The 16,182-nt window shown below is 40.5% G+C and overlaps 2 protein-coding genes across 4 annotated transcripts; one reads left to right on the top strand and one right to left on the bottom strand.

Annotated features, from left to right (window-relative positions):
• Window positions 1-65: 65 nt before the first annotated feature.
• chuk (component of inhibitor of nuclear factor kappa B kinase complex) lies at window positions 66-7,755 on the top strand. 2 transcript variants are annotated; one of them, XM_062474045.1, is made up of 22 exons: window positions 66-193; window positions 739-849; window positions 1,239-1,333; window positions 1,433-1,550; window positions 1,643-1,712; window positions 1,790-1,878; window positions 1,968-2,057; window positions 2,459-2,583; window positions 2,678-2,785; window positions 2,955-3,090; window positions 3,256-3,450; window positions 3,581-3,683; window positions 3,810-3,933; window positions 4,205-4,356; window positions 4,444-4,505; window positions 4,659-4,768; window positions 4,944-4,993; window positions 5,097-5,202; window positions 5,308-5,455; window positions 5,542-5,678; window positions 6,005-6,104; window positions 6,495-7,755. In XM_062474045.1, exons 1-22 carry the CDS (start codon window positions 185-187, stop codon window positions 6,558-6,560), a joined length of 2,304 nt encoding a protein of 767 aa, XP_062330029.1. In that variant the 5' UTR covers window positions 66-184; the 3' UTR covers window positions 6,561-7,755. The 2 variants fall into 2 exon arrangements, with proteins under 2 accessions (XP_062330029.1, XP_062330030.1); XM_062474046.1 differs by having other exon boundaries at window positions 84-198.
• A 560-nt stretch (window positions 7,756-8,315) lies between these two features.
• On the bottom strand, window positions 8,316-16,155 carry LOC134030761 (zinc metalloproteinase-disintegrin-like 4a). Of its 2 annotated transcripts, none has more exons than XM_062474051.1 (23): window positions 15,851-16,155; window positions 15,577-15,671; window positions 15,416-15,489; window positions 15,251-15,329; window positions 14,909-14,985; window positions 14,334-14,574; window positions 14,158-14,238; window positions 13,997-14,059; window positions 13,722-13,891; window positions 13,506-13,587; window positions 13,282-13,415; window positions 12,992-13,169; window positions 12,685-12,774; window positions 12,202-12,397; window positions 11,961-12,066; window positions 11,631-11,799; window positions 11,456-11,536; window positions 11,270-11,354; window positions 11,030-11,156; window positions 10,710-10,881; window positions 10,455-10,496; window positions 9,950-10,108; window positions 8,316-9,782 (listed from the first exon to the last, which is right to left on the bottom strand). In XM_062474051.1, the coding sequence occupies exons 1-23, from the start codon at window positions 16,002-16,004 to the stop codon at window positions 9,777-9,779; spliced, it is 2,661 nt and encodes an 886-aa protein (XP_062330035.1). In that variant the 5' UTR covers window positions 16,005-16,155; the 3' UTR covers window positions 8,316-9,776. The 2 variants fall into 2 exon arrangements, with proteins under 2 accessions (XP_062330035.1, XP_062330034.1); XM_062474050.1 differs by having other exon boundaries at window positions 8,316-9,785.
• Window positions 16,156-16,182: the final 27 nt, after the last annotated feature.

The raw sequence follows: 16,182 nt of genomic DNA on the forward strand, positions 1-16,182 counted from the left end.
ACATTAAACGTGACTATAACATACTTTAACGTTTCTGCTGGCAAACATAGCCCCGTTTTCTTTTTCTTTTTTTTGTCGGGTGACGTCATATCGAGGAAAGTACACATTCCTGTCAAGGTGCATTGAGTAAGCTGAGTCTAGAATCTGTATCTTCGTGTGAACACGGCCGATGATTCTGACTTAAATGATCAAAGTAAGGTACAGAATTTAATTGATTCAAATTATTGCCTGAAAATGTTTATAGTAAACGATAACTTAATCTATATTTTGCAGCTTTAGCTGTCATAGCTAGTAGTTAGACTACACGCTAGCTTGGCTAAGCTAGCACTAGTTGTGTACTGTAATAGCTAACCACGACAGTATTTAGCTAGTGCTAGCTAGCCTAGCTAGGTCTCAATTGATCTGTTTGTTTACAACTGAGATTCGAGTCAAAAATGTCCACTGACATGGCATACACAGGTTATTGAAGCAAATTTCACTTGCTTGGCATATTAGCTTTACACATATGTGTGGAAAACGCTGGACAGTGGACATACTGTATATATTTTATCTGTTTAGCTTGCCAGAATCTGTGTGGTGTATACAATCAGTTTGGTGCCAGTTACTGGAATTATTCACATTTAGAGCACCGTCAATAATGTAACAATCCACTATCAATTACACTTTCATTTTCAGTATATAGCAACGCAATTTCTTAGAATATAATAGAATCTATTATATTAACTCCTGTATTTACAGTGCACAATGGAGAAGCCCCCTTTCAGACAGAATCAGAACTGTGGAGACTGGGAGTTTAAAGAGAGAATAGGCATGGGTGGTTTTGCCCATGTCTATCTCTACCAGCACCATGTAAGTTATGTATTTTCACTCAAAGTCTATGTAGCAAAAAAATGAAGAGTTACAATCCTTAAATTTACAACATGACCCAGAGATGTTTTGAGTGAAGCAATATGTTGCAGTTTAGTTGATCAGCAAGATGCCTTTGGTTATAGTTCAAGTTTTTTTCAGGATCATAATATGTAAATAACAAATATGTTATTTACATATTGTATGTGTGTGTTTTTCACAAACTTTGCGGTATATACTTGGTGATGATATATGTTAAGATCAAATGCAAACATTTTATACTAGCAATGCCAGATTGATTTCCAGCTGTGGCTTGATTGCTATAACGTAATCTATGGAGTAACCATTTTATAAATCTCACTCTCCCCCCCTTCTTTCTCCACATTCCAAAGGACACATCTGACAAATTGGTAGTGAAAATGTGTCGCCTGGAGTTGACGGCAAGAAATAAAGACAGATGGAGCAGAGAGATCCAGATCATGAAAAAGTATGTTTTTGTAATATTTGGTTTGGCAAACAAACATGTGTCCTGTTTACTTGGGAGTTGAGAGCAATCTTGTTTCCTTCTTTGACCTCCCACATTCAGGATGAGCCATCTCAACGTGGTGACGGCCAGAGATGTGCCCGAGGAGATGAAGCACATTGCCTTAAACGATCTCCCATTGCTGGCTATGGAGTACTGCTCCAAAGGAGACCTGCGGAAGGTCAGGAGCCTGAGCAAGGCAATCTGGGGTCTGATCGTAGACATATTCATTGGAATTTGGTATTCAATTTGTGTATTGGTTTAATTTACCAGATGCTGAGCAAGCCTGAAAATTGCTGTGGACTTAAAGAGAGTGAAGTGATCTCTCTACTCAATGATGTTGGTGGGTGCAGTTCGAACGCTTCATGAGTTGTATCTCATTTGCCTAGCTATGGTTTCTGAGATGCTTTTGTCTTGCAGGATCGGGTATCCAGTATTTACACGAAAACAAAATCATACACAGAGATCTTAAACCAGAAAATATAGTTCTTCAGGAAATCAATGGAAAGGTAACTTACGTAATACTGTTCACTGGATTGGTCATATTTTTGGGAATGAATTGATTCTTACAAATGTTCCTGTTGTCTTTATGTTTTAGTTGGTCCACAAAATCATTGACCTGGGTTATGCGAAAGACTTGGACCAAGGAAGTCTCTGCACATCCTTCGTAGGCACACTCCAGTACCTGGTAAGCAGTTAGACCCATAGATATATATAAACACTAGATGTCTTACGGCGGAGTCTAGAACGTCCGCACATGGCGGCCATCTTGCTACAGTCAACTCGCTCACCCATAACATTGTGTTGATGCTACATGTACTTTTTAAATGACCATAACTTGCTCAATTTTTGACCGTAGCAAGATGGCCGCCATGTGCGGACGTTCGACTCCGTTGTCCGGCAACGCGGACGAGACATCTAGTGTTTATATATATCTATGGTTAGACCCCCTTACACAGATGTCACCGTTCTTGCACTCATACTTTCATATAGATACTGGGGATGAATTGAAATGGCCTTGCAATATAGTAACTATAGTAACTCTGTCCATCAGAGAATGCTGTAAGAGTTGAACTCTCTCTTTCTTAGGCTCCCGAGCTGTTTGAGAACAAGGCTTACACTGTGACTGTGGACTACTGGAGTTTTGGTACGATGGTATTTGAATGCAGCTGTGGTTTCCGTCCCTTCCTTCACAACCTTCAGCCAGTCCAGTGGTAGGTGGATAAGTGCCCTAGGAATAAGAGTGAAATTGAGGTAGAACTATATCTCCTATAAAGATTAGATATGTGATCATATTTTTGTCAACAGGGCCAGCAAAGTACGGAACAAAGGTCCAAAAGATATAATGGCTGTGGAGGAGATGACCGGGGAGGTCCGATTCTCAACACATCTACCTTACCCAAACAATCTCAGCAGGTGCATATGATCTACCAATCATTGAATTCTTTGATAAGTATCACAACCTAAAGAACAGTTGCTGACGATACTGTGTGCATGTAAAATAGATGATTTAGTAGTTTTATTGGTGGGGAACTAAATGAATGTTACACCTCTGGGGAACTAAATGAATGTTACACCTCTACAGGACTCTGCTGGAACCAATGGAGGGGCTTCTGCAGTTGATGCTGAAATGGGACCCAGTCCAGCGAGGAGGCAGGATCCACCCCGGCAACACCAAACCCCAGTGCTTTGAAGTGCTGGAACAGATATTGAGCATGAAGGTTGGTCTGAATATTCATGAGCTTCATGAGCATGTTGGGTATTATCAGAGCCAGTAGTTTCTTTGTTGTGATGGCTTACAGACTACTTTGTCACGCAGGCTGACAATGTCATCCATGCACACTTTGTTTCTTCTTCCCTCCCATCTCTCCATCTTTCTCTCACAGGTTGTCCATATACTTAACATGACCACGGCCCAGGTCCACTCCTTCCAGCTGGCCACAGACGAGAGTCTCCACAGCCTACAGAAACGCATTGAGGCTGAGACCAAGATCGAGCTGGTTCACCAGGAGCTGCTGCAGGAGACAGGGGTGTCACTGGACCCCAGGAAGCCAGCCGCCCAGTGTGTTCTCGATGGAGTGGTAAGAGTCCTTTGTCTCCATTTACCATATCCTGTCATGGTAGGTTGGGTTCCAGTTCTGACGGTGCTAACGTTTACTACCTATCCAAAACGTCATCTTTCTGTTTTTTGTTGTTTGTTTTTTTTTACAGAGAGGCTGGGACAGTTACATCGTCTACCTTTTTGACAAGAGCCTCATCAAGTACTCAGGTCCTTTCAGTGCCAGACAGCTGCCAGATAAAGTGAACACTATCGGTGCGTGTTGCTTGGAACCACGGCTCTCTTGAACGTGCTTAGTTCCCTCCCTCTGTGCTCACTCGTATCACACATGGTCTCAGTGTGAAGTTCTCCTTCAAGATGTTTTCCTGTGTGCCTCTGCAGTGAGAGATGCCAAGACACAGCTGCCCCTGGTTGTGTTGAGAAAGGTGTGGGGGGAGGCGGTGAGCTACATCTGTGGGTTGAAGGAGGACTACAGCAGACTGTTCCAGGGTCAGAGGGCTGCCATGTGAGTTTATATGAAGAGCAGAAATCCTTCAAATTTAAAAAAAAGTCCCAAACTGAAGAATGCTCATTAGCTATCGGTCCATAACTTCATGCTAAAACTTTTTTTATCAGCAATCTCTTTGTTTCTTTTTGTAAAGTGAGCGTAAGTGCCTGTTATGAGTACAGAGGACCTTTGCCAAAACCAATCCATAAATAAATTCAGTAAATGCAGAAATAACGTTCTGGGGCACAAGGACTGAAAATCTTCGCTCTCATTGTGTCTCCTGCTACAGGCTGAGTCTTCTGCGCTACAACACAAACCTGACCAAGTGCAAGAACGGCATGTTTGCCTTCTCCCAGCAGCTGAAGGCCAAGCTGGACTTCTTCAAGAGCAGCATCCAGTATGATCTGGAGAAGTACAGTGACCAGATGCACTATGGCATATGTGAGTAAAGCTGACTGCCATTAAAGGAATTTCATGTGAGTGCAAGAAGATGTTTCTCAATTTGGATATTATGTTTTCGTTCCCCAGCCTCTGAGAAAATGTTAAAGGCCTGGCAGGAAAATGAGGAGAAGGCAGCTGCATTTACACAGGTACTGCCCTCACTACTAGTAGGAACCTGGTTACGTTTCTAATTGATTCAATACATTTTAGATTTAAAACTGAGCAGATTTTGACAAAAAAAAACATGTCTCCCAGCTTAGAGCATGATTGTGAAGCCTGAATGTGTCTTGCTTGTCCTCTAGGTGGCAGAGGTGAGCCACTTGGATGAGGAGATCATGTCCCTCCACTCAGAGATCGTTGAACTGCAGAGGAGTCCTTATGCCCGTCGCCAAGGAGACGTGATGGAGCAGCAGTGAGTGTTTGGGCCAAGTCAGGGATGACTGATGACTTTCTGCTTAGAGACTTGAAGGCTAATCTTGTGTGACGGCCAAAAACCCAAGTGGGAGTGGACGGGCCCTTATTGAAAACCGTCTCTTGAATTAGTTGTGAAATGATAAACATCTGATGGTTGTTTCCTGTCGTTGCAGAGAGGAAAAGGCCATTGAGCTCTACAAACAGCTGAAAATGAAATGCAGAAGTAAGAGGCGTTTTAGAAGATGTTATTTTGGAAACAGAGCGAGCTTTGTAGATAACAAACATATCCAAGTACATGATGGTCTGTTCTGTTTTTCCCCCCACAGTGCCTGAGCCAGATGTCAGCAGTGACAGCTCTGAGATGGTGAAAGCCATCGTGAAGACCGTTCAGAACCAGGACAAAGTTCTGAGGGACCTATACACACATCTCAGGTACGAGCTATTCTTCTTGGTGACCTGTGCGATTCAGATCTGACTGTCTGCCGCAGGTTCTTGTCCCCCTTTTCTGAGGCTGTGTCTGGGCTGTTTCTCCCACAGCAAGATACTACTCAGCAAACAAAAAATCATTGACCTGTTCCCGAGGATTGAGAAGTCCCTTGAGAACATCAAGGAGGCTGACAATACGGTGATGCAGATGCAGATCAAGAGACAGAGAGAGTTCTGGCACTTACTGAAGATAGCCTGTGTAAGTAGCCAACTGCTGAAAGAAGAGCATTTCTAGACCACGAATCGTCACTTGCATCATTGCCTAATAAACAAATATTCAAACAGGCACAGAATTCCACGCGGAACTCAATGGCGGCCAGCCCAGAGACATCTAACCCCCTCCAGGTATCCCAGTGGTCCCAGTCCGCCCAGCCAGTTAGTGCCCCCCATCCTCTCACCTCCTTACCTGGACCCAACGACAGGTAGAGTCAATAGAGAAATTAGGACGTGGGTGGAAAATCTGAATCAGAATTCGGTTTATTTGCCATGTATGTTATACAAACACAGAATTGACTGTGGCAGGGACACTGCAAAACACTAAACATATACGAATCTTAAATTAAGTAAAAGTACAAAAGTTTTACTATTTCTAAGAACTAAACAATCTAAGAATAAAACAATTTAAATATAAAATAAAATATATATAAAAATAAGAATGAGCAGCATGAGTGGTCAACATAGTGCAATCAGATACTGGTGCTTCTCTTAGTGGGAGGTTTGACATCCGGTGATGTGTTCCCTCTGGCAGAGACGCTGCCCCACGGCTGCTCCAGGAGAACCAGAAGTTACTGGGTCAGCTGACCAGCCTGATGCAAGAAGCAGCTGATGAGCAGTCTAGAAGCATGGTGGTGAGTCGGGCTTTTCAGCAACCGAGAGAGCAATATCTCTGATTTTTTTTTTGCTTAAATGCTGTCAGGTTTTTATTTTATTTCTTATAATCATACTTTTAAGCACTGGACTATTAAGATCAGTGATAAGTTGCTGCCCTGGTTTTTCTTTAATTGACTATTCAGAGGAGTGAATGGAGGCATCTGTCCTTCTATTGAATGAATTGACACTCCAGGCTAATTCTAAGTGAGTTAGGTTTAAGTTCATCCACTGGAAAACATGACTGGTGTCTGTTGTCTTGTTGGAAGGCTCAGGCTGTAAAATCTGAACCCACAAAACATCTTTTGTTTGTTACTGTCTTGAATATCCATTTGACCTTTGTTATATACTTTTGGCTTTCTCTGTTGTAGGCCCAAGATTGGAGCTGGACAAAATATGAGTCTTTGTCTGTGAAAGCAAAGAAACAAAACGTGTAAGCATCCTCAGACAAGGCTCCATCCGGCTCGTTCCTGCCTGCTCTCTAAGTAACACTAAGGACCGAATGTCGTCCACAAATGGAGTCATGGTTGTTCCTTGGTGATTCACTTTTACGGTTGAACAAAGGCAGATGAATTCACACATGGTCTGTGGTGTTCTTCCCCTCCATTTTCTAACATGGTGGAACATTGGATTATACAGTATAGCCTTGTTTTTATATGACAAAACATGATCTGCACATTGTCAATGTGTCATGTACCTTATGTTCGGGCAAGCGTGTACATTTCACATTTTCCTTTGTCACCCAGAAAATGTCATAATGTCATCTTATCTCGTACCACTATTATTGCAAAACCAAGCACATTGTAACATCCAGTTCCAACCAAGTGTTTGAGGCCAGGATTTAATTTTTGTCTTTGTTGAGAACGTTTGTTATGCATGCACATTGCCATCCTGTTTTATCATACCGCATGGCTTGTGACATATAACATCGACAACACAGGAAATGATGTAGGAGATCAGGAAGTTACAATCAAGCAACAGCACTTTGATACTCCCATGTATCCTGTATAACAAGAAACCCTGCTAGAATCACATCCATGAGGTTATACGTTTTATAGCCCGGTTGCAATCATTGAACAAGATGTCAAATGTGTTCATTCAAGTTCATATATTTTAGTATACACATCTTAAAAGATTTTGACCATATATAAAACTAATTCAACATTTTAAGTGTTACAGGGAGAAACATCGTACTTGTGGCAAAAGAGGCTTTCCATCAATTGTCAATACAGTAGATTGTCAATCTTTTTTTTAACTGAACAAGTAATATACTTCTTTCTTTTTTTGCTATCGTGTTTGGGCACATTGTTTCCTCATTATTTCCTGAATACACATAGTATGGAAATGTTTGCTAGGACATGGTAATGGAATGTACTGGAGTTACGACCCAGAAATGCGACAAAGATGAATGGTTGCTTTGCTCCAGAGAGATGTATTCAGACTGTATGCTGTATTTATGATGTTCAAGTGCAATGGAAATTTTTTTTAATTTTATTTAAGTAACATAAAAATGTAAATTTCATCACTTTAATGTGTGCTTACGTCTGATGGTTTAATGCTGTCTTTGAATAGTTCATTTTAAGTCATTGTAATGTAGAAATATCTGTATTAAAATAAAATCTTTGGCATGGATTTTCATTTCTCAATGCTTTTCTTCTATGTCTGTATTGTTATAGTAGCTACAGTATGCTTTGATCATTAACAGTATATGCTTTGCTACGTTAATGACATGATAGTCACTGCACATTGTGCTCTCTTGAAACCAATTATTACATATCATCTGTTTTTCACTTAATTATATTTTTGTTCAACGAATTGCAGGCCTATTATTTAGGGCCTATTTGGGGCTTACAATAGTATTGTACTGATGTTTTGACTTTTGTAGACAAATGTAAAAAATGTAAATAAACATGATGCAGTGTATGTAAAGTGATATAGTAACACAGGGCATGACCAGCTGATCAACATTGTGAACAGAAAGAGGCTGATATGTAAATGAGGTTAGAAAGCACTATCGAGTGATTCAAAGTGATTTACCAATGCTAATTTGATTGCTGGCATTCCACTTATCCGGTCACTATGACCCATATGTCTTAGTTTCTGTGACTAAATCTACGATAGCAGGTGCTACGACTGCAAAAATCATGAAAGTATTTAGGCTGGGAATAATTCTCAAAAACAGGCACCGGATAGAAAGTTGTCTACTAGGATCTTACATTTACATTTATTCATTTAGCAGACGCTTTTATTCAAAGCGACTTCCAAGAGAGAGCTTTACAAAAGTGCATAGGTCACTGATCATAACGAGATACCCCAAACATTGCGGGTAGCCAAAACATGAAGCATACATTGTGAAAAACCAAATAAGTGCCAAAGGGAATAACCATAAGAGCATGCAGTTAAACAAGTTACAATTAAACAACATGAACCTCAAAAAGTGCAAGAGTGTACCTGTAGAAAAGCAAGCAACATTAAAATATTTCACAGCGAGTACAAGAATTTTAGATCAGTTACAACTAACCAACAAGAGCAACAAGTCTCTCAATAAGGGTCATTGTGATCCTGGAGGAAACTAATCTTCATTGTTTCCAAATGAACGATCCTGCTGTGAATTAGCCATGACTCAGTTATCCTGTTCAACTACCTCTTGCTGTTAAAACCAGGTGTGGTTTAAGTATTGTGAATCAGAGTGAATCATCACAGCTCACTGAGCAGTCTTGCCACCTTGTTGTAAACCACCTCAGTTCTGTATCTTAGCTTTCCTGCCTGGCTGACCCAGATGACTGATTACTGAGAGTCTCCACTATGCACACCACTGACTCATGTTGTACTTTCCAACTACTTTCCTTATTGTCATGCACATGACTACCAAGGAAGGGCCATAAGCCTGGGACGGGGGACCCCTGATCTGTCTACATCTTTACTCTGATCAGTACATTTGAAATGCAGTGCCATCAATGCCTCCAATTTATTTGCGTTAGTAGATTAGTAGAAAAATTACAATTGTCAACAACAAAATCGCCTCAAAAAATGACTTAGCAAAACATGATCTTCAATCTACCCCATGACCACAGTTACTGTTCCGGTATCTTAACAACATCAGCCTCAAGGCATCTTGGCAGCTACAGTTTAAGCAATTTAGATGATTTGGAACTAATGTAAGACATGGGCTCAGGGTAATCTAAACAAGGATGCATTCAATGATGAAAAGATACAAAAATAAGAACATGTAGATAGAGCAGTGCAGTTCTACATTTGAGCTAAGTACCCCTTAGTTGAATTGTAAACAGGTTTCAAGAATGAACTTGCAATAAATACATTCTCTTAAATAAGGCACTTGGCTTTGGTTAAAGAAAAACATAAAAAATTTAATAACGTAACTAATATTTTTCCTTAACCTGTAACATTTTCCATGTTAATAGTACCCTGCTGTGATACAAATTCTTTTTTAACAGTACATGACACATTTACCAGCCTTTCTGAAAAAACCCTTTCTACTGTATTTAGGATGCATATTGTGAGACATCCTCGTCCAGGGTCATCAAGGACATTTTCAAGACATTACTTATTGCAAAAGTCATCCAGGATCTACTAGTGTAATATTAATCATCCTTTGTTCCATGAATCACCATGTTATCCCTGTGTCCTCCTCCTCAAGCCTGCTGAGACACAGAACCATTTTTAATCTTCTGTAAAAGTTACCATGTAACCATGCAGTATGTTTAGAGAAAGACACAGTTGTCACTTAACAGGAGGATGAAAATATGTTAGTACCTTCAAAAGTGTCTACTGAATATCAACAACATGCTGGAGGACTAGCTTTTACCGGAGGCAGTGGAGGACCACAAGGCTTCACTTGAGGCAGTGGAGGAACACGAGGCTTCACTGGAGGCAGTGGAGGAACACAAGGCTTCACTGGAGGCAGTGGAGGAACACAAGGCTTCACTGGAGGCACTGGAGGAGGACTTGGTTTCCTTGCAATATACTGTATAAAATATACATCACATTTATTATATATATGGGTTTATACAGTGTTATACCTGCAGGTTTGTATGGTTAAGTTCAAGTTGAAATACCTTGTTGTACTCTGTTTAGAACAGGCGAGTAGACTACTTTATTTGTGTAATGGCTAAGTGACTCACAAGCATGCTATTCAGAGGCAACAAAGGTTTAGATGTAGATAGACATTGAGTTTGTAAAAACTCAATGTCTATCTACTATCTATCTGTCTATCTACTCAAAGTTGTTGGATAAAGTTAGATTGTTCGATTGCTCAACATTTCATTAAGTTCATGCGACTAGCATAGTAATGAATCAAGGACAAAGCTTACTGTGTCTGTATGAGTTGGAGAATGCTCTACTTTCTTTGGTGGCTGTAAAATAAACATTTTATGAACTTGGTGTTGACTTTTCCAATTCTTTGTTTGAAACACTGCACTTACGTATCTATGACAGGTCTGAACAGAATTCAAACTATAATTGATAAATGTACCCTCCCACATGCAACACAGAGTGTGTATTACAATATTTATAGGTACAGGTTGTTCTTCAAATTCGGCCTGCAGTGAACTATGATGAAAGCGTACCTGTGGAGGAGGGTGGGTGGGTGGCACCATGACAATCTGAGGTTTACGGGCTTGTGTGGCAGATGACTCCAGAAAGGTAGGCAGACTGATTTGAGGTTTATTGAGAGGTCTGCCATTGACAGTCCCCTCCTTAGTTGTAGGGTTTAGCAGCCCTGGGGATGTGTGCATCTTTCTGCAAAGAGATCTGAAGTTAAGTTCAACATCATGATTTTAAGGAAAAAACACTGCTGCATAAAATAATGCAAAGAACCACGTTTGTAAGTATACACTGCACAACACATTTAAAGAACAACATCCTTGGATTGGATGCTGAGACAAACCTTTGGAAGATGATGCCTCTCTTATACTTTTTGCCAAACATCCATCCTCCAACAACCAGAGTTATCAGCAACAGGATAGCTGCTGTTAAGATCCCTGCTATCACTACACCCTGGAATACACCCTGGCCTGCAGAAGATCAGAGCAGACAGGGACTGTATATGGAGGGTAAACATATTTTCAAGTATGTAGTTTACAGTGTTGCATGTCCTAACAGAACCAAGACATTTGTTAAGACTTACCTTGAGGGAGGTCAGAGTATCTGACTTCACAGAAGGGAGGAGCCCAGCCAGGGTGGCAGTGGCATTCTTTCTTATGGTCACAGACCTGGTTGAGGATGGTGTCATTATTTGGTGCAACAATATACATGTAAAATCTGTGTAAAATTGTAACTGTTGCACATCTGTCAACCCGTTTACAGTTCTTACCCCATTGTTGTTGCACTTTTTTGAACATTGCTCATTCGTGCCATATACTGAGACATCGAGGCATTTATTTTCATAGCAAACCTGAGGAACCACAAGGAATTCCAACTTCAGACACAAACTAGGCTATGTTTAATATATATTGTGTCCAGTAACAGTTAGCCCCTAACAGTCATACCTTGTAAGGTCCACATTTGGTTCCTGTTGGCACCATATCAAGGTTTCTGGTTTTGTCTTCGTCAAATGCCACTAAGCACTGACCCTTTAAAGGGAATGTAAAGACTATTTTTCTCCCTGTGATGGAAGCTTCATTAGAGGCACAAAACAAAGATCCACATTTCTGATTCCTAGAGGGGAAAAAAACATAATATCAATTTGACCTACTTTTTTCATTACTTAAACGAAATGATGCCACCTAATTTCAAATAGTGGTCTGTGGTTAAACTATATGAGAAGAATATAACATGGCCTTAAGAGGAAGTAAAGAGACTTCCTGGGTTAGACTTACTGTCTAGCACAGCCCTTGTAGGAACCTTGTACGCTCTTTCCACAGTTGGCACCTTCCTTGCCTTCGCTGTTTAGGCCAAAGCAGAAATCCTCTGCAACCGTAGCCGCTAGAGATAAAAAAAAAGTTGATAAGTTGAGTTTCACTTGCATGATGTACTCAACCAGCAGGCTGCAACATGCACAGTGTATTGAAACAAGAATAGGCTGCACCCGTCTATGATTCCAGAGGAGTGGAAATGTACCTGGTCCAAACAGCCTCCGACAGTGTAGCTGATACGTCGGACAGTGGCCGTCATAGCAGTAGCCCTGGCCGTAGTCACAGGGTGTCCCATTCATCTGAAAGTCATCCCCGGGACAATGCTCTGATATTCCTGTGCAGTACTCTGCGAGATCACACTCGCTGGCAGATGGCCTGCACACACTGGCTGCCTGTTTGAGCTGTGTGTTTCATGGAGACATGGCGAGACAAGGACTTCAGTAAATATTATAAAGAAGGCCTTGGTCATATAGAGCAGATGAAGTATATGTTGGGTAATATATGGCCTCTGAGTTTTAAGGAAGGATGTGAAAAGTATGTGTAAATTCACAGATATCGGTTTGTGTCATCATTTCCTGTAATTACAGTCCCATTTGGTCACGGTGGCTTAATCCTCTCATATGGTCTTTATGCCCTCTTTCTCCTCCTGCTATTTTCATGGTACAAGTGACTAGCCTCTTGTGTGTACCTGGCAGTCCTCGCAGCATGTTCCATGGGCACAGAGGCTTCCCCTTGTGAGGCGACAGGTTGCAGCATCACAGCAAGGGTTCTTACATTCCTACAGAAGGTGGTTCAGTTCAGACAGTTCAAAAGGCATTTCATTCAAAAGGAAAATAGGCTTGTTGTTCGTATAATATGTACTTTTACCCTTTCCAAAATAAAGCTAAATTCTCATATATCCCAGGCAACAAAATGCAGTCTCTAAATGAGGTTGTGAGAATATGTAGGAGAGTCAGACACGACGGTCAGAATTTGGATTGTTCTGTAATACTAACCTCCACAGTTCCACAGTCACACTCCTCTCCATGATCCAGATAGGCATTGCCACATGAAACACCCATGAATAGTCTGTCAGAAGTGGGTCTTTCCAACAAGCAACGTGGCAGGGCTCTTTCCAGGAAGTCTCTAAGCTTCTCCTGACTACAACTACTAAAGGTCTCTGGGTAGCTGGACCTAATAGGAAAGATCATGGAGATCGGGTACCTCTGACATAAAATGTATTTCTTTTTTGGGTTTGAGTTAAAGTAAAAATGTTTAAGATACGTTTTTGAGATGTGTTTCTTACCTTATCTTTTCTGCCATTACACAGTAAGTGGATATTCCACAACTGCAAACATTGGAATCATGAGACATGCCAAGATTGTGTCCTATCTCATGAGCCATGGTGGAGGCCAGACCAATATAATTCGTTTGATGGTCCTATAGGGATAAATCCAGATTTTGAATTTCAATGTTCAACAAATATCACAAAATGCTATCTTTTACTATGGGTTTGGACTTCATAATTACCTGATTGATACCAGCCGAGCTTTCAGTGCACATAGTGAATACGTTTGCCAACCCAACAGTATCACCTTGAAAATCTATGCCACTGTTGAAAAAGAAAAGAATTTGGCCGGTTATTGTAATTCAGTCCTTCCTGTCCAAAAACGTGTGAAAAAAAACCCATCTACGATGTATATTATCAGTGACAATGACAAAAACACACACAAACGAGGGACTCACGTCACTAACTGTGCGTTGTCATGCTTTACCCTCTTCAGAAGATCCTTCTTTCGCCACAAAATGAATCTATCAAGGGTCTTGTCTGAGTCTCTGTCGATATCTATAAGGTCCTTGTTAGTCCAAATCTCCATGCCCACCAGCATGACCCGAATGTTCAGTGACCGATATAACTAGAACCCCAGAAAGACAGTTACTTCTGGATGGAGATACATTATTATCTAACAGCACATCTGACATAGTTGTGCGCATAATCAAAATAAGGATTGAAAGAGGACCTTGTCAACATGATTAACTATTTCCATCATTCGCGCTGTTGTTTGATCTCCATATAGTTTGTACTGAAAAACAGTAATAACAGGCCAACATAATGAAAATGAAACCTCAACAAAATGTATATTGGTGAGTGACAAAAACTTGTGAACATTCATAATTTTACCTCTGCGTTGTCAACCACTAAGTACAACTCGATAATTCTCGGAGATTCTCTTGATAATTGGCTGAGGATAGATTGTGTTTTCTAAAACAAATGAAACAGAGAAAACCATCATATACAATATACTGCAAGGCATCAGTCTTAAATTATTTGGTCTGACAATTTATTGATCTGCATACCCATAGTCTGGATTTAAAGAGGCCAGCGACTACGGGAGTCTGGTCATGGTCATAGTGGGTATAGTTTGGGTTGAGGTTAGGGTCATTGTGGTCATGGTCATAGAATGTGGTGCTGTTAATGAGGCCACAGCTGCTGCTGTTGGTTTGTAGGTGCTCTTGCTTATAAAGGGCATGATCGCCATCGGCACTGTGTTCCAGTGGTTCAATCAGGTAGACCTGCTGCCTCAGTCTCACAGAGCCACTGGAGCAAGAACAAAATACTGGATATTAACTCATCATGAACACACACACCTTCTTCTTCCTTCATTGAAATGGTCAAAACTTGTACCATTCTATGATTATAGACAGCTGACTGACTATAATCAGGTAGTTTCACAGGCATGGATTAAGCCTAGTCCTAGATTAAAAACTCTTTCAACGAAGATCTTCATATAATTTTTCTCTCACTTTAGGACGAAGCTTAATCCCTGTCTGGGAAACAGGGTAAATGTTTATTGCATGAATGCAACACATCAACACGTTTTACAAAGCAGAAGGGCCTAGATGAAGACAATTGAAAGCAGTTCTTTACATACCTAATGCCTGCACAGATTCCAACATTTACAGATGAATCCTCAACACCTTGTATGTGACCATGATAATAGCAGTGGTCCTAATATATATATATAAAAAAAAAACAATGGTTACGTTTTGTCATAGAAGTTATCTTTTTACATTTAGTCATTTAGCAGACGCTCTTATCCAGAGCGACTTACAGTAAGTACAGGGACATTCCCCCGAGGCAAGTAGGATGAAGTGCCTTGCCCAAGGACACAACGTCAGTTGGCATGACCGGGAATCGAACTGGCAACCTTCGGATTACTAGCCCGATTCCCTCACCGCTTTTTATGGACAACATTGAGTAAATTACGTTTTACCTCGGAATTTGGTGATGTTGTCATCCTGCTTCCGTCTTCTGAATAATATGTTTCAACATAATCCTTACCAATAAGATTCCTGTGTGAAATACTCCAGTAAACATTACTTTCGTAGTTAGCCTACTGTATTAGCATTGGGTTGAAACATGTAAGATGAGGATTTACCTATTTCTTTCCAGATGGATAGTGTGGTTACTTCCATCAATGGTTAATGCATATCGTATTTCATCAGGATACACCTAAAAAAGGCGATGTTTACTTTAATGGTCTCTCGGATGTAAATGAATTTTTTTAATAAATGTTTTATAATAAAAAAATATGTGCACCTGTTTTGTGAAAATGTTTCTTCTGACGCGAACACTTAGTCTATACGGCCTCACTATATCATAGTTCTGATTCCGTGTGCTACTAACTAGTGGACCTAAAAAATAAATATGCAGACGTGCTCAACAGTGCTGATCAAACTATACATTATCGGCATTTCACTCTTACCAATTACTATTTTGTATTTCATTATTACTAAACGGTTCATACCACAGCTTTATAAAAGTTTTGTTAACAGCCTCCATTAACACATCCAAGCACTAATCAATTACTTACCCCGTAAAAGGCATAACAAGAGTGTGTAAAAAATTAATAACATGTTCAACCGCAGTATCTGAAAAGATGTTGAACGGCACCGTTGCAAACTGCTTAATAACATTTCAGGGTAAATAAGAAGGCTGCATCGAAGTCCCGCCTCTATCATTAGCATGAGCAGCTGTAACCTCCCGCCAGTAAATGACTCACAGTCTAGGACCACCAACCATGACCTCACATTACCGGAAAGCCAGCCCAGATAGCCAATTGACTGATGTAGACCCAAATAAATTGTTAAGCATTGATCAACACATTAGCTATGCCTCTTTGAAAAGGTATAATGGATCATAAAA

This window comes from Osmerus eperlanus, chromosome 12 (genome assembly GCF_963692335.1).
Source record: "Osmerus eperlanus chromosome 12, fOsmEpe2.1, whole genome shotgun sequence".
NCBI classification, from domain to species: Eukaryota; Metazoa; Chordata; class Actinopteri; order Osmeriformes; family Osmeridae; genus Osmerus; species Osmerus eperlanus.